General features: G+C 42.4%; 1 protein-coding gene across 3 annotated transcripts; it reads right to left on the bottom strand.

Annotated features, from left to right (window-relative positions):
- Positions 1-3,971: 3,971 nt before the first annotated feature.
- Positions 3,972-22,310, bottom strand: LOC139552315 (LIM/homeobox protein Lhx3-like). Of its 3 annotated transcripts, none has more exons than XM_071363930.1 (6): positions 21,735-22,310; positions 12,544-12,715; positions 12,132-12,331; positions 7,284-7,435; positions 5,906-6,077; positions 3,972-5,528 (listed from the first exon to the last, which is right to left on the bottom strand). In XM_071363930.1, exons 1-6 carry the CDS (start codon positions 21,802-21,804, stop codon positions 5,098-5,100), a joined length of 1,197 nt encoding a protein of 398 aa, XP_071220031.1. In that variant the 5' UTR covers positions 21,805-22,310; the 3' UTR covers positions 3,972-5,097. The 3 variants fall into 3 exon arrangements, with proteins under 3 accessions (XP_071220031.1, XP_071220030.1, XP_071220032.1); XM_071363929.1 differs by having other exon boundaries at positions 12,132-12,334; positions 21,735-22,309; XM_071363931.1 differs by lacking the exon at positions 21,735-22,310 and adding an exon at positions 17,252-17,728 and having other exon boundaries at positions 12,132-12,334.
- Positions 22,311-23,792: the final 1,482 nt, after the last annotated feature.

Here is a 23,792-nt window from a genome sequence, read left to right as displayed (position 1 = left end):
TATCCCTGTGTAATAAAGTATATGATGTGTTTCCCAGTGATTTTACATCGATGAAAAATGGCCGACATCTAATCGCCAGCTTGAGGAGGTCAAGAGATGAGATCATACATAGCTTACACATTTGCTATATGAATGGTCCTCAATGCATTTCAGTAGATTACCAGACATTGTATTCCAGTCAAAGTATGAAATGAAGAGATAATTATGCTGCGAGCGGATTATCGCGAGGCGGGCCTGTAATGGATTTGATTGAAGTCGTCAGTAAAAACATGGTAATGGGCGTGTTGATTAGTTTGATCGCTCTAACGATGATGTGGACATTAATCTGCGGTATAACCAAGTGTTAATGCTGTGTTTACAGTTTTCACGCATTTGTGTGTCACATGTGGCTGATGTATTTTTCTAAAACTATGATATGCCCTAACATTTAGATGCCTTTCAAATTGTTCAGAAGCAACATTCCTGTCAAACTGTCAAACCACTAACAAACCATTTCTAGAAACCAAAACCACAAGGTATCCTTGTAGCATGTTAGAACATCTCTACCACACACAACGCCACAACACATCTGAGCATTCTCCCCTTCCTCAACCAACCAATGCATATGTGCTGCTAGTGGGCCACAGAAACACCCCCAACACACCACACCACAGACTGCTATTCATTAACAGTTTGAGTTAATTGATTGTTTACTGAAATCAGCGCCTGGGGTAATCCTCTGAGCCCCTCCTCTCCTCCCTCTCCCTCTTCCCCCCTCACACTCTCCCATCTCCCTCCAAAACTCCTCCTCCCTACCCTCAGCAACATGACTGGTGGCTCTTCCCTCTAAGACTCCCAGGGCTGCTACATTAGGCCTGAATTGTTGCTGTGACGTGAGGGGCCCAGGGGAGGTGTTACTGTCAGGCCTGATTTACTCCCAGCCATCTGACACGAGGCGGACACTCGCTGTGGTCTTAGAGGGAAGGAGGGAGAAGAGAGAGGAGAGAGCCAGCAGCCAGGCTTCAAGCTGCCAAGGGCAGGGACAGCTCAATGCAACAGCCTAAAGCAACAGTACAATGCAACAGCCTATTATAGCAACAGAAAAATACAACTGCCTAAACCAACAGTACAATGCTACAGTGCAATAGTAAATAGCAACAACCTCATGCAAAATACCAATGTTACAGTCAACTAATCTAATAGCCTGTTAATAACAGCTGACATTAAAAGTCAAAATAACGTTATATCCTGAAATCACTGATTGTGACAGTTATATTTTTGTTACTGAATGTCTTGTGATGTGTTGTCTTGTCGATATGAACAATTATTTGTGAAGTGAAAAAGTGTGTGGATGTCAGTTGTATTTAATGAATTTTTTTAAATTGTCAATTTTAATTCATTTTTGCAAATCTGGCTTTGAATGACTTTTCTAAATGCTCCATTGGTGTCACAGTCATCGTAAGGAGGAGACCAAGGCGCAGGGTAGTAAGCGAACATAACTCTTATAATAAAAGAGAGAACACTGAACAGAACTATACAAAACAACAAAATGAACCGTGAAGCAATATGGCTAGTGCAAAACAGGCAACTAAACATAGAATAACAACCCACAAAACCAAAATGGAAAATGGCAACCTAAATAGGATCCCCAATCAGAGACAACGATAAACAGCTGCCTCTGATTGGGAACCAATTCAGGCCACCATAGACCTACATATACCTAGACATACTAAAACCCCATAGATATACAAAAACCCTAGACAGGACAAAAACACCTAGACAATACAAAAACTAAACCAACCACCCTTGTCACACCCTGACCTAACCAAAATAATAAAGAAAACAAAGATAACTAAGGTCAGGGCGTGACAATTGGGGATTTATATATCTGGTTGAGTAGCTTTCAATCAAATACTCCTACTTCCAACAACAATGTAGACCTCCTGGGAAGTGGTCTACACACTACAGGATCCAGCTATTGTCTACAGAAGAATATGTGCCAGTCACCTGTCATGTCAAACATGTAACACACACACACACATACACACTGAGGCCTTTCACTAACATTGAACCCATACAATAAATGATTATACCCTAAATACTTACAACTTACACCTGATATCATCACAATGCATTCACACTCAACACATTCCCTGCCCCCATTTGTCTAACAAATTTGTCTAATTCCTTTTCCTCCATCCACTGAAAATTACCCAGACACATCCAACCCCCAAAATGACTTACACATACAAAGCCACAGAGGAAACATAAATTAATCTGAAAGAGTGAAGGGGATAATCTCACTTGATCACATTGTACACAGTTCATCCTCAGGTCATCCCCATCTCATGTTTTTTCTCACAGGGTTCCTCATACCTGTTGAGGGAGGGGAGGGAAGGGGTGGGGCAATGTCAAAACAGGAAGCTGGTAGGGCTTAGAAAGGCTGTTGTGGGAGCTTGAGACATCCTGATGTGTCGAGTTCCTCCGTCTCATTGACAAATCCGCCTGGCTCAGCCCAAATGGGAACTGCTCAGTAAATTGACCATGGCAGGGATCGGGGGAGATTAGGGCTGCCTTTGACACTTCACTCTCACCCAGTCTTTGCAGGGCACCCTGGGATATGGTTACTCACCTGTTGCCTTAGCATGGCAATAGTGACAGCAGCCACTCAGGTGGAAGGATTCGATTTTAAGTCGAAGTGTTGTGTTCTTGTTTTTGTAACCTGAGAACAAGAGCCAGCCGTCCAACCCTAAACTGAAGAAGTTACGGGGATGTGTCAAAAAATCAAAAATACCTGTGTCAAAAAGGCTATTATAAGGCCATTTTAATATTGGGAAATATGTGTCTATGTCAAAATAAACAATTCAGTCTGAGAAACTTTCTTCAGCCAGTGTTTCTAAAAGCATCAATCTTCCAACCCCTGGAAATAACATTTAGTTGGAGCAATTATGGTAAGTGCTTAGGTTAAATCTGACAATGCACAGTTATTCAAACACAGCGCCTATTGTTTATCAACATGCTTGGTATTCTATTCTCATATGAAGGTGAGGTGGGGTGAATCCTCATGTTACAGTGCTGCCATAGGCAGATCATTATTATTAGACCAAGGAGGTCGGTCTTTTGGACAAACATCAGTTTGTGCAGAGAGTTTGTGAGATGTTGTTGGTTGAACTTTCCCTCCTAAATCTAAAATGTTACTAATATTTAGGCCGTCTTAGGTTATGAAGCTATACCTAAGTAAAGTCCAGAGTTGTTCATGATCAGGTCTCCTGGAATACGTTGCAAATTGCTGGAAGATGGCGAAAGAGTCCATCTAAAAGATGGTACAGATTGATAGGATTTGTCAGGGTGAGGATGGTTTTTAATGTGTTGTCTGTGATGCTATGCACAGATAAAACCGCAATGCAAGTCTTTGTCACTGTGAGAAAAAATGTAAGAAATTGACGTCACACAGACGCATGTACGCCGCTCACACACACACACCACACTGTTTAATCTATTTAATTGAACCCGACTTTGAATAAGTAAACAAATGAGGAAATTTACAAGGGCCATTCGATCCCTCCTAAGCTAATGGATTTAAGATTTTTATCCCGTAGGGGCATTTGGGCAAACAAGGCACGGTTATCTCTAAATCGACATGTTGCCTCTCAGTCTGCATCAAATTTCTGCACTAAAGAGCCGTTGAACTCTTGATACGGCTTTGGTAATTTGCCAGACGGCCAATCTGCAGACACAGCCAGATCTCCAGATCTCCTTTTCTCCTGCAGTATCTGTATTCTGATATAAGATCAATGTAATTAATACTCCAGGAAAATTAGGGATGAATATTGGAGATAAGCCACCACCCCAATTACCCTAGCTTCTGTTAGTGTTTTGCAGAATTAAGGTGTGCATAAAACACTTAAAAAAAAAAAAATCTAACATAGAAGAGAACCTAGGATACAGCCCATAGTCAATATAATACAATAAAATAAAGATGTGATACAAGATCCATTGGTCAGTTTGGATTTAGCTGACACATTTATTAAAGACCTGTATCACTTAATCATCATCATCATCATCATCAGAGAGAATAAATAAGACATAAAACATCTTCCACATAAACAAACACGTACACCAGCCTGGGTTTCAGCATGCCCAGGTAGCTCAGAACGAAAAGAACAAGATACATCTGAAAACACACAAATGCATAGAAGTAATTGCACCTCTAGTTATCGGTGGGAGGCGACATCTACAACCTGTCTAGATCCCTGGCTGTCAATGTACAAAGTACTAATATCAGTGTATTCATATTGTCGAAGGGGTTGTATAAAAATAAAGTCTCCACAATGATAAACTGTAATATATATATATATAGACATTTGGCAACAACCAGATATGTAAAGACTCTGACTTTAACCAAAACCTGCATCGGTGCAGTACATATAAAAAAACAGAGAGAAGAATAAGGTGGAAAGGATTGGGGGTAGAGTCTATCACAATCCAATTGGGCAAAAGTTGAAATTTGTTATGTTGTCACCACGATAGCAGAGCTGGAAATAGTGTGTATCTGTGAGCTTCCTCTGGTTTAATATTGATGACACCATAGGGATCAAAAGCATGATGGTCCAAAGCCGCTGTACACATAGTTCAATGGTGGAGGACTGTTTGAGCAGTGCTGTTGAGACTTAAGACAGAGATTGAGTAGTCTGTCTGTCTGACAATTAAACGTTCTGATTGTAGAAGTGAGGTGCTTTCCTTTCAGACCCTGCTCTTGATGCTATCGGAGCAATATATCAACACTCCGTCAGTAGCGCTAAATGATCATTCATAACAGGCCAGCACGCCATGATTCTCAGTCTGGTTCTCTATGAGGAATGGAGTGTGTGAGTTCCAAGTACTGCCATTCATACTTTTTGATGGCCCAATCCTTCCTTCCAGTCCACTCAGATGAGGAGAAATGAAAAAGATTGACAGTTAATTGATAGAGACAGATGGAGTGATCCAAGAAGGGTGGAAGACAGCAACCGTTCGACCCGGTCTCTCTGTTTCACAGGTCATGTGTGACTGTCTCTTTCCAGTTTGTGACACACACCTTTGAGTCCTTAGACCACGTTGACCAATCAACCCAGCTAATCAAAACTGGCCGTGGTCCACTTCATCCAACCAGGAAGCCGGGCTCGCTGGGAAGTCTGGGTAGCCCCCACTGCTGCCAGTAGACAGATCCGAGCTGGGGCCGTTAGCGCCACCCAACACTCCTCTCATGCCTGGGTTCAGCCCGGGGGCCCCGCCTTGGGTCATGATGGACAGGCCGGAGTCAGGGTAGACCAGGCTGGAGATGGGGGGCTGGTGCCTGGGCAGGGCCTGAAGCGAGCCTGGAGACTGGGGTAGGCCGTAGGGGCTGCTGGAGCGGATGTTGTGGTACTGGTCCTGGGACTGGAGGACTCCATGCTCTAGGGGGAAGGGGCCGTGGCTGCTCTCCTGGCGGCCCCCCATGGCCAGGGACGACTCGCTCAGGCCACTGTAGATGCCGTTGGAGTGGCTGAGCTCCGACATGGGTGGCTCATCTGGAACATAAGGGAGGACACTTAGTCAGGGTGTGGCATTATGGAAGTGCTTATTCCATTTCCTGCTAATATTAGTTTGATTCTGGTCAACAATTTCCCTCAATGGAATTATTTGGGTAAATATAGGTTTCATTCAAATTTGAATGGGAATAAACCAAAATGTGTGGTTTAGAAATTGGCTATGTCCATTTCCCCCATGCACTTTAGGGGATAATAAATAATTTCAAGAAGACATTTGTAATATAATTGTGATAATAACATTTCTCATAATTCCTCAAATAGGAGCTTAAAGGCTGCCGTCTGTATCCCTTTCACTTCGGTTAGATTCCTGTGAATACATCATCTCAGATGTCTGTCTGTTTGTTTTCCCATCATACCTGTAAAGGAGACCTCAGCGTCGCTGTCCATGCCCTCCTCCTGGATACTGTCCTTGTCTGATTTTGAACTGCCTCGCGACCTCTTCATGTTGCGGAAGTACTGTCCCCACCTCTGTCTGCCTGCATCCTTCTTCAGCCTCTTCTCTTTTGCTCGCCTGTTCTGAAACCAGACCTGGAGGACAAAGGAGGTGTTTGGTACATATATGTTTTGTTTTATTTATTTGAGGTATATAATTGGGAAGTTTCCTGTTGAAGGCAGATCCTCCAATAAGCCTTCTCCTACAATACACTTGTGAGTGAAGTGAAATAGATTTCTTAAAATTAGAAATATATAATTTAGTGTTACATTTACAGAAGAGTAGGCTATACACAAGTAGTCAGTTTTATAAAATAAATGTTGTTTCTTTTGAACTGCATTTTTCGTTCATAGACTATAGGACATATCAGTTCTGATGCCAAATTCCATTCTACTTACTGGACCGTTCCGGACATCATTTTTCTTGACTCTTTCTTCAGTGAAACTGCTATGCTTTTAAGTGGTCAGGTACAGCACATTAACATTAAAACAAAATTAATTTTCAAGGACTGTCTGGGAAGCAGGTCGCCTCTTTGTCACAGAACACTAATGTTGGGACTAACATGCCCTGAGATTTATCACGCTAATTAACTTTGCGACAGCTACAAGTTGTCCTTAACCCTGGGAGCAGACAGGTCGCATGTTACCTTCTCACTGGGATCTACTCACCCGGAGGTGATTCTAATTATTCACATTTCACTATGGCCACGTTCTAAATTTTAGCTGTAAACGTGTGTGATACAATTTGAAAACATTTGTATTTTATTTTTAAGAGACACTTATGATTGATGAACCATTCAATGTTAGCACATATTTTGTTGTTTACAATCCACATCATGCAAAGCCTAATTTAATTGAACCAGGTAAAAATGTTCCTCCTTTCTCTCCTACATATAGGCAAGGCCTATATTCATTAGTGATATGCAGCCGAAGTGAACCCTCTTAACCCCCATTTCCCCTTCCGTGAATAATGAAGCGCGATAGTGGCTTCCGCGTACCTACTTTAAGTGTCCTTGCAAATAAACAATATATATGACTATAGTCAACCACAGTAGGGATCTTTCACGGACAGACAATATGCGAAGCTCTCTCTTAGCATTGTTAACGAGCTCGCGCTTACAGTTCTGACTTTCAAGTGTGTGGACTTCATTTTAATCCATCTTATCGTAAATTCTAACCATTCAAACCCGCTGGGAGGCCATTTCAAGCAGTATTTCAATGGAATCCCATGCATGTCCTGAAATAATACTAAAATAAGGACGCTAATGAAATGGTCTATAGTGGAGGGGAATGGATAGTTACCTGAACAACACGCATATCTAGGCCGGTTTCTGACGATAGCTGTTCTCGGACGTGGCGGGCAGGTTTTGGAGAGTTGTTGTAAGCGTTTTTCAGGGTCTCGAGCTGTTTGGCGGTGATAGTCGTTCGTGGCCTTTTCGCTGTTGAGTCTGCCTCTGAAAATAAAAGACACACATTGTAAGCCAGACCTTACACAAACATGTACCCCATTAGGCCTACTTTATGCTAAAAGACTTAACCTTAGATTCCAAGGGTAAATAGGCTGTTTATAGATATTCAGGTTCAGCCATTAAAAAGTGCAAGTGACATACCAGAACTGAAAAAAAATTATTGTAGAAAACAATGGGAAGACGAGTAAACTTCATAACTTCATTTTCTGACTTATTACTTTCAATAAGCCTAATTAAACCCAGATAAATACTAACTCTTAAACCAAAAGCCTATGAACAAAAACATATGCCAGACCATCCTACAAGTGGGCAAACACCGAAGTAATGAGGCCCTCTCATTAACCAAATAAACGTGTGTGGTTTTCCATGAAAACTCATCTTAACTCAATGGGTAAATCAGCGGTTGGTTTAGTCAGTAAATTCACACAAACAGATGGGGAAGAGAACTTGAGTAACACGAACTATTCACAAAGAAAATTTGCTTGCTGGATTTCGTTGTGTTAAAACAGATTCTCTGAGGTCAGTTGTACTCAATTTAGCATGCAACGAATAAGCATTTTTATTAAAAAAGTATTAATTTCAAATTCAGTGGAAGAAAAAAAATCTAGTTGTAAACTTCATTTCGTTTTCCCAAAAATACGTTTGTGTCACGTTCCTGACCTGTTTTCTGTTTAGTTTTGTGTGTTAGTTGGTCAGGACGTGAGTTTGGGTGGGCATTCTATGTTGTCTGTTTCTATGTTGGTTTAGGGTTGCCTGGTATGGCTCTCAATTGGAGGCAGGTGTTTGGCGTTCCTCTAATTGAGAGTCATATTTAGGTAGGCTGTTCACAAGGTTTGTTTGTGGGTGGTTGTCTCCTGTGTCTGTGTCGATGTTTGCACCATACGGGACTGTTTACGGTTTGTTCATTTCATGTAGTCTGTTCCTGTTCATTTCGTTCTTCACGTTGTATGTAAGTTCGTCGTTCAGGTCTGTCTTCTTTCGTTTTGTTATTTTGTTAGTTTATTCAAGTATAGTTTGTTTCGTTTTGTCTTGTTAATAAAAGATTTATCATGTCATTTCAACGCGCTGCACCTTGGTTCAATCCCTGCTCCTCCTCTTCGGATGAAGAGGAGGAGGACCGCCGTTACAGAACCACCCACCAATCCAGAGCCAAGCAGCGTAATTTGGAGCAACGGGCAAGTATACAGGACTTGTGGAGTTGGGAGCAAATATTTAACGGAGAAGGACCATGGGCTAAAGTAAATCACCGTCCATGGGAACGGCTGGAGGCAGCTCGGAGAGCGGAGGAAAATAGAGAGAGGAACCGGCGTTATGAGGGGACGCGTCTTGCACGGAAGCCCGAAAAGCCCGTGAGTAACTCCCAAAAATTTCTTGGGGGGGGGCTAAGGGGTAGTGGGCCTAGGGCAGGTAGGAGACCTGCGCCCACTTCCCAGGCTAACCGTGGAGAGCGGGAGTACGGGCAGACACCGTGTTACGCAGTAGAGCGCACGGTGTCTCCTGTACGTGTGCATAGCCCGGTGCGGGTTATTCCACCTCCCCGCACTGGTAGGGCTAGATTGGGCATTGAGCCAGGTGTCATGAGGCCGGCTCAACGCGTCTGGTCTCCAGTGCGTCTCCTCGGCCGGCATACATGGCACCTGCCTTACGCATGGTTTCCCCGGTTCGCCTACATAGCCCGGTGAGGGTTATTCCACCTCCCCGCACTGGTCGGGCAACCGGGAGCATTCAACCAGGTAAGGTTGGGCAGGCTCAATGCTCAAGAGAGCCAGTACGCCTGCACGGTCCGGTATTTCCGGCGCCACCTCCCCGCCCCAGCCTAGTACCTACAGTGCCTACACTACGCACTAGGCTACCAGTGCGTCTCCTGAGCCCTGTTCCTCCTCCACGCACTCTCCCTGTAGTGCGTGTATCCAGTTCGGTGCCTCCAGTTCCGGCACCACGCACTAAGCCTCCTGTGCGTCTCCAGAGCCCTGTACACACTGTTTCTTCTCCCCCTACTAATCCTGATGTGCTTGCCCTCAGCCCGGTGTCACCAGTGCCGGTACCTCGCACCAGGTATAGAGTGGGCTTTGAGAGTCCAGTGTGCCCTGTCCCTGCTCCCCGCACTAGTATGAAGGTGCGTGTCCTTAGCCCGGTGCCTCCAGTTCCGGCACCACGCACCAGGTCTACAGTGCGCATTATCCGGCCAGAGCCATCCGTCTCACCAGCGCCATCTGAGCCATCCGTCTCACCAGCGCCATCTGAGCCATCCGTCTCCCCAGCGCCATCTGAGCCATCCGTCTCCCGAGCGCCGTCTGAGCCATCCGTCTCCCCAGCGCCGTCTGAGCCATCCGTCTCCCCAGCGCCATCTGAGCCATCCGTCTCCCCAGCGCCGTCTGAGCCATCCGTCTGCAATGAGCCTGCAAAGCCGCCCGTCTGCCATGAGCCTGCAAAGCCGCCCGTCTGCCATGAGCCTACAGAGCCGTCCGCCAGACAGGAGCCGCTAGAGCCGTCCGCCAGACAGGAGCCGCTAGAGCCGTCCGCCAGACAGGAGCCGCTAGAGCCGCCCGCCAGACAGGATCTGCCAGAGCCGCCAATCAGACAGGATCTGCCAGAGCCGCCAGCCAGACAGGATCTGCCAGAGCCGCCAGCCAGACAGGATCTGCCAGAGCCGCCAGCCAGACAGGATCTGCCAGAGCCGCCAGCCAGACAGGATCTGCCAGAGCCGCCAGCCAGACAGGATCTGCCAGAGCCGTCAGCGAGCCATGAGCAGCCAGAGCCGTCAGCGAGCCATGAGCAGCCAGAGCCGTCAGAGAGCCATGAGCAGCCAGAGCCGTCAGAGAGCCATGAGCAGCCAGAGCCGTCAGAGAGCCATGAGCAGCCAGAGCCGTCAGAGAGCCATGAGCAGCCAGAGCCGTCAGAGAGCCATGAGCAGCCAGAGCCGTCAGCCTGCCATGAGCGTCCAGAGCCGTCAGCCTGCCATGAGCGTCCAGAGCCGTCAGCCTGCCATGAGCGTCCAGAGCCGTCAGCCTGCCATGAGCGTCCAGAGCCGTCAGCCTGCCATGAGCGTCCAGAGCCGTCAGCCTGCCATGAGCGTCCAGAGCCGTCAGCCTGCCATGAGCGTCCAGAGCCGTCAGTCAGCCATGAGCTGTCCCTCAGCCAGAAGCGGCTAGTAATCCTGAACTGCCCCTCAGTCCAGAGCTGTCTCTCTGTCCGGAGCTGCCCTTCAGTCCGGAGTTGCCCCTCTCTCCTGAGCTACCTCTCTCTCCTGAGCTACCTCTCTCTCCTAAGCTCTCCCTCTGTCCTGAGCTATCCCTATGTCCTGAGCTACCTTGTCCCAGAGCTGTCCTTGATTCTGGTGTTGCCCCTAAATTTAGGTGGGGTTATTTGGAGGGTGGTCATTGTGGGGAGGCTAAGGAAGCGGGGATTGATTATGGTGGGGTGGGAACCACGCCCGGAGCCTAAGCCACCACCGTGGTCAGATGCCCACCCAGACCCTCCCCTGGACTTTTTGGTGATGCGTTCGGAGTACGCATCTTGAGGGGGGGGTTATGTCACGTTCCTGACCTGTTTTCTGTTTAGTTTTGTGTGTTAGTTGGTCAGGACGTGAGTTTGGGTGGGCATTCTATGTTGTCTGTTTCTATGTTGGTTTAGGGTTGCCTGGTATGGCTCTCAATTGGAGGCAGGTGTTTGGCGTTCCTCTAATTGAGAGTCATATTTAGGTAGGCTGTTCACAAGGTTTGTTTGTGGGTGGTTGTCTCCTGTGTCTGTGTCGATGTTTGCACCATACGGGACTGTTTACGGTTTGTTCATTTCATGTAGTCTGTTCCTGTTCATTTCGTTCTTCACGTTGTATGTAAGTTCGTCGTTCAGGTCTGTCTTCTTTCGTTTTGTTATTTTGTTAGTTTATTCAAGTATAGTTTGTTTCGTTTTGTCTTGTTAATAAAAGATTTATCATGTCATTTCAACGCGCTGCACCTTGGTTCAATCCCTGCTCCTCCTCTTCGGATGAAGAGGAGGAGGACCGCCGTTACAGTTTGTGGTAGAAAACATGCCCATTTTGGTCATTGCATTTGACATTTCATTCCAATTTCAATTATTTTACTTGAAATATGAGGCCTTATTGTAGCCTATGAGATAGTTTAGCAAAACATGGTCACCAGCGCTTTAAACACCTTTGAAACAAACCTCCTAAATAGTCTGTTGTGCAGATGAGGCTGAATATAATCTTCTTAGTCACTGTCGGTCTGCTAATAAAATAAAACAGAAAGAACTACGTTTTCTCTCTTCACTGCAATTGGATAGGCTGTATCCATATTGCTATCGATTGGGATGCGGGATACGATGCAATCAGCGCAGGTGGGTCAAGTGTTTATGGGTGACCTCATAGTCTTGTAGATCAAGTTCACAGCTCCAAGCAGTTGCTCAATAAAAGGTCAATGGATCAAATAAGTAAAACATTACATAACTTATTCGGTGATGCGTGCGTGATAGCCTATAATATGTTAAATCCTTTTTCACGTTATTTAGCAGACATAAATGAAGATGTGGGCATTGTAGGATATACACATTCTTTGATATGGCTGAAATATCAACGACAGTGGATACATGCGTAATTCCGCGTTAGAGTCTAGGCACTCTGATCTTGGGGACCCTAATTAGGTGTGATAAAGGTATGTTCAGGTATACCGTGACCTCTCACCTCTCTGTTTGGCGGTTTCGTAGTCAGCCTTGCACACGAGTCTGCTGTCTTCCATCAAGTAGTACTCGTCACCTGTCGCGAGCTGCCTTTTGCACACGATGCACGCGAAGCAGTGCAGGTGGTACACGAAATCCTGCGCTCTCCTCACCACTTGCGTCGGCGGAATACCTTGCTGACACGCGGCGCATTTGGTCCCAAATCTCCTTTTAGGAAATAAGAAGGTTATCATCAATACATTGACAAGTGAGTGTTTCATCACATTCACAACCTCAAAATAAGATGCAGACCGTGTGATTATATCGAATAATTAGGCTTGGTTTACATTAAATATTAGGCTACACACCTGACATATTTTCAATAATTTGTCTTTCATTAAAGAATATATATTTCATGGCGTATTTCTTGCACCCACTTAAAAAAGTCTTCTTTGCAGTAGACTCTATCTTCCCGGCTGAAGCACTTGTCCGCTAGTTGGGATTGGCAGTCGCTGCATTTCAGGCACTTGCTGTGCCAATGGCGGTCCAGCACTTTGAGGATGAAGCGGTCCACGATGTGTTGATTACAGCCCGCGCATACAGGAATCTCTGAAGGGGAGAAGACAGGATGACCATGAAGCCATCTTGAATTAAAACACTGCTTAAGAGATCATTTAGCATTTGGTGGTCAAATAGTTTACGACTCAAAAATAGCTAAGCCTATTCATACTATTGTCAAATGTAGACATTTGTTAATGCATTTGATTTAGAATATACTTACTTATGATAATATCTAAATAAAGACACTAATTCGATACAAATAATTTAAATGTTTTGTTGTTGATAAATTATACTTAATGTTCTAAGAGATCCGTGACAAATTACTCTAATTCAATTAATTACATCTGAGTAATGAATTACTAAACCTAATTGTAATAACGTAGTAGTCTAATGATAGGGGCCTATGCCATGCCCTCACAACGAAACACACAATAGGCCTACATTATTTTAAATTGCTTAATTGAAAACATGTGTACTGATAAAATAATACATGAAAGTGATCTTAGACCTATTCACACTGCTGCAAAATTGAAAACACATTCATATTTTTTTTTAAATTGGCCTATTTTTTCCACGTTAAGCACACATTTACATGACTTGTTTTATAGTTGACACTACAACTTCACATGTATACATTTGCAGAGTCAATAGAAACTAATGGGAAAATCCCAATGCAGTCTATTTCAGGGCAAATATGAGACCGTTTTGTCACTGATCTAGTATCTATGCTATTGTATGTGTTTTATTTTCATCGGTAGCCTATATATTGTCACATAGTTGAGAATTGAAGAGTTTCATTACAAAACGCTCTATATCCATTTTCAGAAATGTTGGTAAATTAGCTTTTATTATTTAAAGAAATTATGAAAGAGATTGGTGTGTTTTTTCACTATCTAATCATGGCATGGAGGTTGTTCAATGACAGACATGTTTTTGTTTCAAATCTATTACTTGATGGTTTAACAATTTCAGAGACAAATAATCATGCTTTTTTTTGCAAAATGCTATATATCCGCCTCATGCTCAGAGAAATGAGTAGTAGTGTTAGATTTTACACAGTCAAATACCTACATTTTTAATAAAGAAATGTACAAATGATACATTTGTGACATCAATATTGAATATATTTTTTAATTCAATACAGTAATATGTGATCTGTACGTTAAACATTTACATTTGACATTTAGCAGATGCTATTATCCAGAGCACGTAGATTCATCTTGAGATAGCTAGGTGAGACAACCGCATACCACAGTCAAATATACAGGATACGAACATTCCATTCCAGCTAAACAATGGATATATATCGTTTTTCAAAAAATACATTTGCATACACATCTAAACTCTGAATAACACATCGTAGAACAGTATTATTATACATATACATGAAGATGAAGGATAAGCAATTATTTCTGATGAAAAAACACACATTTGATAAACTGGTGGATATAGCGTTTTGGAAATAAACTCTTCAACTGTTATCTATTCAATAAAAAATATGTAGGCCTAATACAATAATCCGGTTGAATGAAAAGCATAAATGCATTGCCAATGTCACATGTGCTAACTGAGAAACTATCACCAAAAGGCACATTTCGAAGTGGATTTAAGTTGACGAAGGTGTTGCGGACTCATTATTGATGTATAAATGTAGGGACACAATTATTTCAGTAGTATCAGATGTAAGTAAATACACTATGCTGTCTATAAATTACAGCCATTCATTTGTTTTTGTCATCATCGCCATCATCATCATTTTTTTCATAACCCAGAAATGACAGTAAACGCCAATGGTTATTTTGTTCCTCCCATGATGATTGAAACCTGGCAACATACGTTACCCTTTTCCACGTGTGGGTGACAGATGTACAGCAATACAAAAGGACACACACAGCTGAAATCCAACTAGTAAAGCCATCTCACTGAGCACTGACGTAAATTCAGTTGGTTCAACGTAATTTAATGGAAATTACGTGAAAACAACGTTAATTCAACCAGTGTGTGCCCAGTGGAAGAGCATCGAATACCTATTGGCTGATTGAGTTATTATGGGTTTGATCTGTTGAGTTAATGAAGAAGACATCAAAAAGTACCCTCTTACTATCACTCCTCAAAAAAGCGCATGCCATGAAACAAACACTCTTACTTTGCATGGTAACCCACTGATCCAAGTCCAGACCAGAAACGACAGTGGATCCCGGAAAACTCTCTCTCTCTAATCCTTTCCCTCTCTATCTCTCCCTGTTTCCCTTCTTGCGACCATGGGCTATTCTATCCCTATCCCTCTGTTTGAGGTTACAACAGGCGCATGGGTCCCTCTCTCTTTAAAACACTGGTCCATTTGTTCCCACTAAAGAATCACTAGGGATAATAAAAAGGAAAGAAAAAAAACAAGCCCTCTGTAGCGACACTGGTCAAATCCCCTTATGTATGCTCAGCCGCCCAATCAACGCTGGCCCAAAGGCTGCTCATGAGGTTTTACTTTACATCCGGTTTCCAAATCACGTAGAAGCAGGCCCGCTTCACAGAGTGGGGAAGGATGGTTTCGTTAATGTAAACGAGACCACAGCTAAATTTGATCCACCGTTCGCACACTGAATATGTTGGCAATATTCCCGCATTCGATTAGCAAAACACCATCCAAGCCTTTCCCATCAAACATGTTTTACGCATGAAATTACGCTGAAAATGCACACTTGCAGACAGTGGATCAGGTGAAATGTGTTTTGATGTCAGATTTAGCATGAGTCACAAAGCTAAATGCTACACGTTGTGTGTTCAGTAGGCCTATTTACATGGTTTTATTGACCATTTAGACATGCTGATGATACCATGCAAATGATCACATTGACACATAATTAATATAAATTGTTTTAGGTAGGCCTATAAGCTGCAAGAAGCCTATTTGCTCTAGAATTAGCATAAGCAATAAGACACGGCAGGATATGTAGGAATGATGAACCCGGCCTTCCATATGGCCAAATGTGATTACAGCTCGTGTCTTCATCAAGTTCAGGATTAGCTCTAACTCATATAATTAACTGAACATCAATAGACATAATATGACAATTTACAGGCCATTGAACTTTTGGGAATAAGCATGGCCTTCGTCAAGACAACACAATGCACGAAATGAAAATGGCCCTCTTTCAGCAAAGAATGTCATTACAACTCACAACAAGCAACTTATTATTAAACTATCAACAAACGCTTGTCGAGTGAAATTGCATCACTGGCAACTTAAATACGTTTTGAGATGTTATCACTCGGCTTTATTATTTATTCAAAAGTTCAAGCACTTCGTGTTTCATCCGTCTAAGGAATCGCATTCCTATTGTTCGTTTGTGAGCAATTTATGAAAAATTAATGGACCATTTTTTTTCTGCCAAGAGCAAGCAATGCACAACAGCGAGGGAGCCACGTCATGAACAGGTGCATCAAATTCATTATTAATTCAATAGATTCTGTAAAACTAGAATACGCTGCCTTGTCTCACGCAACAATCAAAGGTGTCTTGCTTACCAATAATATAACCTGTAGCCTATATGTCTGCCCATGAAAGCCAATTCAATCCCTAGAAATTGCAGTAATATTTATAAAAATCTCGTTAACAGGTTAACCTCGTATACATATTTGTCACATAATGCACATATATGGCCCTTTGTTACATAGACATAGTTGGTACAATCTAAACACAAAAATATCTTTAAGCATTTAAGACAATAATGTTCTGATATTTTGTAAAATATCAGACACGTTTTTTAAAGTTCAGGTAGGCCTCCGCACTACAGCAAACAAAGAAAGTAGGAGGGATGCTTGACAACAAAAGGTCTTTAATATCTTTAACCCATATGCAATGTATAGAGAAATTGCAACCCGATTAAAACTGTGCGTCCAAATGTTAAAACTTGTTTTCTGGTGTTCAGGAGCAAAAAGATAAGACATATGCCTATGTCCTTTCATAGATTCACCGTTTTTAGCCTTAATCCTTCGACATACAGATTTAGCCCTAATCCATTGTAATACAGGCGACAGGAGCTAAAAGTAGAAAAAAATTAAAGGGATGTAACCACTGTTTCGGCTAACCACTGACTAGTCTAAAAGATATGTTGCATGGAGCGAATTGTGCATGCAAGAATAATGTTAATTTTGTACATATGCACGTAAGAAAAATAATAATTTAATTGCAGTTACTATACAAATATTCAGAAATGTAAAATAGGGAAGTATAACGATCGAAATATTCGAATAACTTTATATTTTGTATTCATCATACCGTACGCGTTATAGAAATAAGCTTGTGCGATACATGAAGGTGTTGGAACGAAATAAAACAACATCCCTTATTCTGAGTTGTATAAACAGCGACAACAAATGATTGATTAAATATCTAGGCCTAACCATTGTAATGTGCCAACCAAAGGCAGATTCGATTATACACAAATCCCATTGGGCACAGACGTCAATTCAACGTCTATTCCACCCTGGTTCAACGTCATTTAATTGAAATGACGTGAAAACAACGTTGATTCAACCACTATGTGTCCAATGGGATGGAATCATATGTGGTGCCCTGTTGAATACCTTTCCGTAGTTCTTCGCTCTGCGCTAGCAAGGCAAACAGAATCTCCGTGTTATTCGGTGCTCCTTTTGGAGAATTCCGTTCATTATGTCTATCCATTGCTCATTATCTCCTCACACGATAACGAAAAACGAATGTATTTATGTGTTCTAGGCCTTTCGCTCACATTGGGATTTTATGCAGTATATCAGGAATACAAAAAAATCCGCGCAGTGTGGTTGCATGCGCTCGAGTTTGCTTTATCATACAGTGTGTTGTCCGCTGTGGAGGATTACGCAACGCAGTTACCCTAGCGACTGGCCTGTTAAAGCAGGGAGATAGCTGATCATCACCTAGCAGCAACTTGGAAAGGTGTGCGGGTACCAAGTACCCGTCGGAAGAAAAAATTAACTTCATGGCGCAAGATGTCATTTGACTACGGTTTCGACCATGTTGCTGTGTTAAGTTGGTGCATGTAGGCTATGCCATTTTAAATGTCATTTTATTGCACGAAGCTCTTACTTGACCATTAGGCTATAGCTGGTTCACTTATATATATTTTTTGCATGATCTTATGAACATATATTTTCACAGCACGAGTAGTAGGTCTAAGAGGCTTTAATTGGAACTTTGCAAAGGCCTTTACGCACGTTTCTCTAAGACCGTGTGTAGGCCTATTTCAAATCAAATCACCGCCATATAATAGGGCAGGCTACACACATGATCAAATGCAAACGAAAATGGAGCCTGGCACATATTTTAATTTATTTAGCCATGAAACTGTTCTGTTCCAAGTGACATTAGGCCTACGTATGTACCATTACAAATATTTGTCTGTAATAGATACGCAAAACGAGGTCTGCTTTGAGACCAAAGATTAAAATAGGCCTATACATATTTTCAAAGTAGGCCTATTAGCCTATTATAAAATTCATTTTGGCCGTGATTATTGAATTTCTGTAGTTGATGTGTAGTTGACAAGGCAGAATGCACCTCTAATATTTGTACAGCCTTCCATCCTAAACATAATGTAGGCCTAATTGTAGTATAGTTTTCAATATGTTTCATTCGTTTTTTCCCCTTTCTAAAATGCACATAAATAGAACGACATTTCAGGTTACTTGACCACTATTTAGTAAAATATTGCCACACTGAAATACGTTTTTACTAGCCTACAGCTGTAGCCTACAGTAATTGCATCATATTTAAGACAAAAGTTTTATATTGGATATAATTGCAATTTTCTATCAACGTAAATGTGTTTTCTAGGCTTATCCTCTCATTTAATCGAATATTTGGAGGCATATGTCTCATGAACCTATTATTAGCCACATTGGAGCATAATATGATACCCATTTCTTCTTATAATAACGGGATTAAACGTACACTTTTCATTAGAAAAATCTGGATCAGACGAAAATATTCCTTTACCAAAGTTAATGTTATATTTCAATGGTTTAATTTAATTAGAAGTAATATTTGATATTTGGGATGTTTCTGATATTATATCAGCCATCCCACTCATGGTATCTTATCAACTCAAAAGCAAAAGAGAAAATCTTCCCAAAATGTTATCGTATTGATGGGGTCACGGTAGATAACAATACAATAACAATACAATTAGTTTAAAAAGAATATAAACCTGGCTGGCGAATGACACACACACACACACACACACACACACACACACACACACACACAATATCTTAGGCCTATAGCCTATGCTGACTTCACAAAGACAGCTGTTTACTTAGGGAAGAGATTGGCCGTTCAATAACATGTTGATCGAAGCAACACTCGAATGCATTTTATTGACACTGATCTCAGCCGCAAAAGGGCGCCTTGGGAAATCACGACTAGTGCCATGGCCGCGTGGACCCCTGATGAATCTAAAATCAATGCCCCATTTGCCTGTATTTTCAGAGTATATGAAACACATTTGGTGAAAGGTGTGGGATGCTTCAGTGCTCCCTCTTACTTGTCAGCTTTATAATATTTTGTATCTCCTATTGATCGCTCACTTTTGAGGGGCTAGACGACAGTAATTGCGTAGCATGAGCGATGCTCTACATCAGGGGTGTCAAACTCAAATACCCAGTGGGCCAAAATGTAAAACCTGAACAAAGTCGCGGGCCAACATTGAACAAATGAACCTTTTAATATGGACCCAAACAAGTTTTGCTTTAACATTGAATATGGAACAAGCATCGCTTATTACCATACAATATATAATTTAATAGTGGAGACATGCAAAATCGAATTTCAAATGAAAAAACACATCAATGGCATTCATTTATTAAATAAATGAAATGTAAATAAAAATCGTATGCCTCTTTTCTATTTGCAGCCTTCTGATTTAAATACCAAAATATTTTTTTTTTACAAATAAAATGATAATAAATCAATCAACCATTCAAGCCCATGCCTTGTAGCAAGAAAAAGTGCACAAAGAAAACGTTAATTATTGCACACTGATCTAATCTGATGTGCCCAAGCCAGATACCTGGCATCTCTTCTTGGATGCTAGTTCATCAATGTCTGGGCTCAGGCTCTGAGCTGAAGAAATCCTCAGTATCGAGCGAAGGTGTTCATCAGTCAGACGTCTCCTGTGAGTTGTTTTGGTCATCTTCATCGAGGAGAAAAGTTGCTCGCATAGATAAGTGCTGCCGAACATGGAGAGCATCTGAGCAGCTTGGGTGCGGAGCTGAGGCATTGTGTCAGGGATGAACCGTGGAAACTGTGCGGCGCCCACAGCATCATACTTTGACTTCAGCGTGTCGTTGCACTGGAGTTCAATCAGCTCCATTTGGATGTTGGTTGGTGCATTTTCCACATCAACTGCGAAGGGATTACTAAGCAGTTCAAACCTACATTTCTGGACATCGAAGTCGGCAAATCGCCGGCTAAACTCAGCGGCGAGAACACTGAGTTTTTCAGCAAACTGTGCGCATGGGAACACGGCGGTAGAGATCTGCGCTTTTATGGTTTGGCAGCAGGGAAAATGGCAATGGTTTCCTTGCAGCATCTGATTCTCCCACAGGCACAGTTTAGTTTTAAAGGCCCTCACTGCAGCGTACATGTCTGTGATGATGCGCCCCCGCCCCTGAAGCTGCAGGTTCAGCGCATCGAGATGGCTCGAGATGTCACAGAGAAAGATATTCTGCCTCCCACTTGTCCAGAAAGCTCCTGTTTTCTGCCTTTCTTTTCGCCATTTTTGGGAAGGGATAGCGCGCTGACAGTTGTAGCGTCTATGTTGCTATGACTACTGTCACAGAGGAGAGGGCGTTTCTGGGTCCTGTCCTGATTGGCGCGCGAAAACAACAGCAGAGCATTATGGGATTCGTAGTATTAGCGGTGAATGCGCTGTATAATACCGGCGGGCCAGCTCTAGTAGTAATTTGGTATTGTCTCGCGGGCCAAATATAATTACCCCGCGGGCCAAATTTGGCCCGCGGGCCAGAGTTTGACACCCATGCTCTACATCAAAAAAATAGTCCGTGAGAAAGGGGCAGTCATGGCCAAGTGTTTTCGTAAACATATGATTGTTGCTTTTATTTCTAAAACCATTGCTAATCTATTGATTTTGATTTGTTAATGCAATAACCCACACATAAGCCTTATTCGTTTCCCCCTATTACGCACGGTAAAACAAGATATTTGGTGGCATACACCTCCTTTATTTTATTCCTAATTTACAAACAGGAAGTAGGTACCGCACCTGTCGAAGGGAACCTGACACTTGTTGAGCATTTTGCCCAGGCTGATGACTAGGGAGGGCGGGGGGCGGCCTGTGTGCAGCCGGGCTGTTGCATTGTCACGTTACACAGGCACTGCAAACGCGCTCTGGTGGTCTCGTGGTCTCCAGTGACAGCCATGAGCGATGGTGTACAATGACAGCACGCGCATAACATCTGTTGATATGATTCCCAACAATACAGCTCATTACGTATTCATAACGTCTCCCGCTGGCAGGGAAACAGAAACAAAATATTTAATATCCAACCTCGAAACAGTATGAATACTCAGTGAAATGTTGTTAAAATGGATAGTGGACACATTGCCATGCGCCAATATGATGAAATCCATTCGATGTGTGTAGCCGAGCAATTTATCTATTTTCACAACTTCTCGCGTCTCGAAAGGGAAAGGGAAAGGACTAGCCTACTGTACCACTTCTTTCAGCATATAGGTCTAATAATGATTTGTTAAACTCTTATTTGAGAAGTTTAACTGATGATGATAGGATGTGCTGTGTGATACAATGGGCTATTTCATGCCTGTTTGAATCCTGCCAATAAAACTTTGAGCTGCAGGCGGAGCCCCCGCTGTGCTGATTTGTTGTGTAGGCTAACTAGATATTTCGTAGCTAATTAAAACCCATTAACAGATCACAGGTGACTAAACCGCCTCAAATAGACACACCAGTAGCCTACATTTCCACATTAAGTTGTATAAAAGCTCGATCATAAGTGCAAAAGACTCCAAACAAGAAAGCCGACTGCTTACCTTGACCTGCGCTGTGTCGGGAGAAATTCCCGGGATTTTGACAACTCGATCCAGGATGTTCTAGCAACATTCTGAGCAGTGATGCTTTTCAGCTCAGATGAACATAAAGTCAATGGGCGGTTGAGTGTGATATACAGAGGAAAGGAAAGCAAGAAGGGCGACTGCTGAGCTTAATGATAAGAGCTTATTAGGAAAAAATAAAAACGCAAGATCCTATTTGTTTATCCTTTGAGAGTCACAAAAATAACGCGATTGACGTTTATAAAAGTACATTTTTCTAAGAGGCTAAAGTAGTATATGCCTGTCGACCTTGTCTCTCTTCGTCGGTCCCCGTGCAAGGAAACTTAAAAATGCAGCAACTTGCTGTTTGAGTCCGTGTGTTGGTAGAGAGAGGGGTGGGGTGGGTGGCCATTACCAGCGTCAGCTGACCTCACGATTGGACCAGTGTTCGTTTTTAGAACAACAAAAGTACAGCTCGAGTCGAGATGCCGAGCGTCGCGCGTGGAGAAATATGCACTGTCCACGGTGCTGAAAAGGGGAGTTTCTGTATGTGAGCGAGTCCGGAGGCGTGTGTAGTGTATGCCCCCCCTCCCACACACACACTCCGCTGTTCAACACACCTCCTTCTCCTCCATTCGCTCCTTATACATCTAGAGGTACACGTGTCCTTCTTTCATCCTGCAAAATAGGGCAATGGGCGATTATTCGATACATTGTTGTCATGAGTTTTCATTCTCGTGCCCCTCTTTAATTCGGCCAAGAATATACCGTAGCCTAACAACAGAGACAAGTGGACGGAGCGTCATTGTTCCATTTTGCTGTTGTGTTTTTATTCAGAATGGCCATACTATCTGTGGCGAGCTACCAGCATGCATTTTCCTTATTTACTGTATGACCCAAAGAAGATGCCAATGGTATTCGAACACTTGTTAGCAAATGTAGATTTTTTGGCAAGGGCATTTCGTTGCAATCTGATTGTAATGTATCCTACAGGTCTACATTTTTGTTTTTAGGAGTTCTACAAAATTTCTGAAACATTGTTGGGTACGATAACCAACATATCGGATATCCTGCAATTGTATTTATATTCGAACCTAATAGCAAATTTCAATAACAATTCTAACCAATTTCAATAATAACAAAAACATGTGGGATGTATATTTTGGAATATAGGCTACACGCCTAATAACAATGACTATTGCAACAACAAACAGTAAATACAAACATGCATTTACTTAATATATAGCCTTGATTAAAATAATTTGATGATTCTTTCTTTCTCAGACTCACTGTAACAGTTCATCTGACATAGTGATGACGTCGTCCTACAGCTTTGATTTGATTTCAGCTGCATAGCAGGCTTACTCACCAGCAGATCTGAGCCAATTACGTCATTACTTCATTCATTATTTTTTCTACAGGGCAATTATAAACGTAAAAACATCACATAATATTCTAAGCCTCCCTTTCACCCAATGTCATAATGTCTATCTAACCATCCATCCATCCATCCATCCATCCATCCATCCTGTAAGCCTGGCTGTAAATATTTATATATATTTTTTACTGTATATCCATTTTTCTATAGGTTAATGGATGGATGGAACAGGTTTTTGTGTTCTACAGTAATCCCTAGTCAACAAATCAGCCTGACCTCTTTATGCAGATTAAAGAAAAACGGCAGTGAATCTGGAAGGAGCCATACACTAACTAGGATCCTATATATAACGTTGCCTCAAAGGAACTTATAGGAAAACAGCATATTAAAAGAAAGGAACCTTTATGCCATACAGACTGTTTTTCTTCTCTTTTTCTCTGCCTGCCTGTTAGATACTTGAATGTGTTTTTCCCTGGGATTTTCCACTAGGCCTACTGTGGGGTCAAATGTGAAGTTCGAATGAAGCAATAATCGGCTGTATAAAACCAGGATAAAACCATACCCTATTTCTGACACTGCTCCTCCAAGGACCATATCCCGACCAAGGTCTTTGTAGCAATGCATCGCTGCTGGAGGGAAGTATGCATAAACAGAAGAGTACTATGTAGCCTGCTGAATGA

The sequence above is a fragment of the Salvelinus alpinus genome, chromosome 24 (genome assembly GCF_045679555.1).
Source record: "Salvelinus alpinus chromosome 24, SLU_Salpinus.1, whole genome shotgun sequence".
NCBI classification, from domain to species: Eukaryota; Metazoa; Chordata; class Actinopteri; order Salmoniformes; family Salmonidae; genus Salvelinus; species Salvelinus alpinus.
The sequence above is the reverse complement of the archived record's forward strand: the minus strand, read 5'-3'. Positions and strand labels throughout refer to the sequence as shown.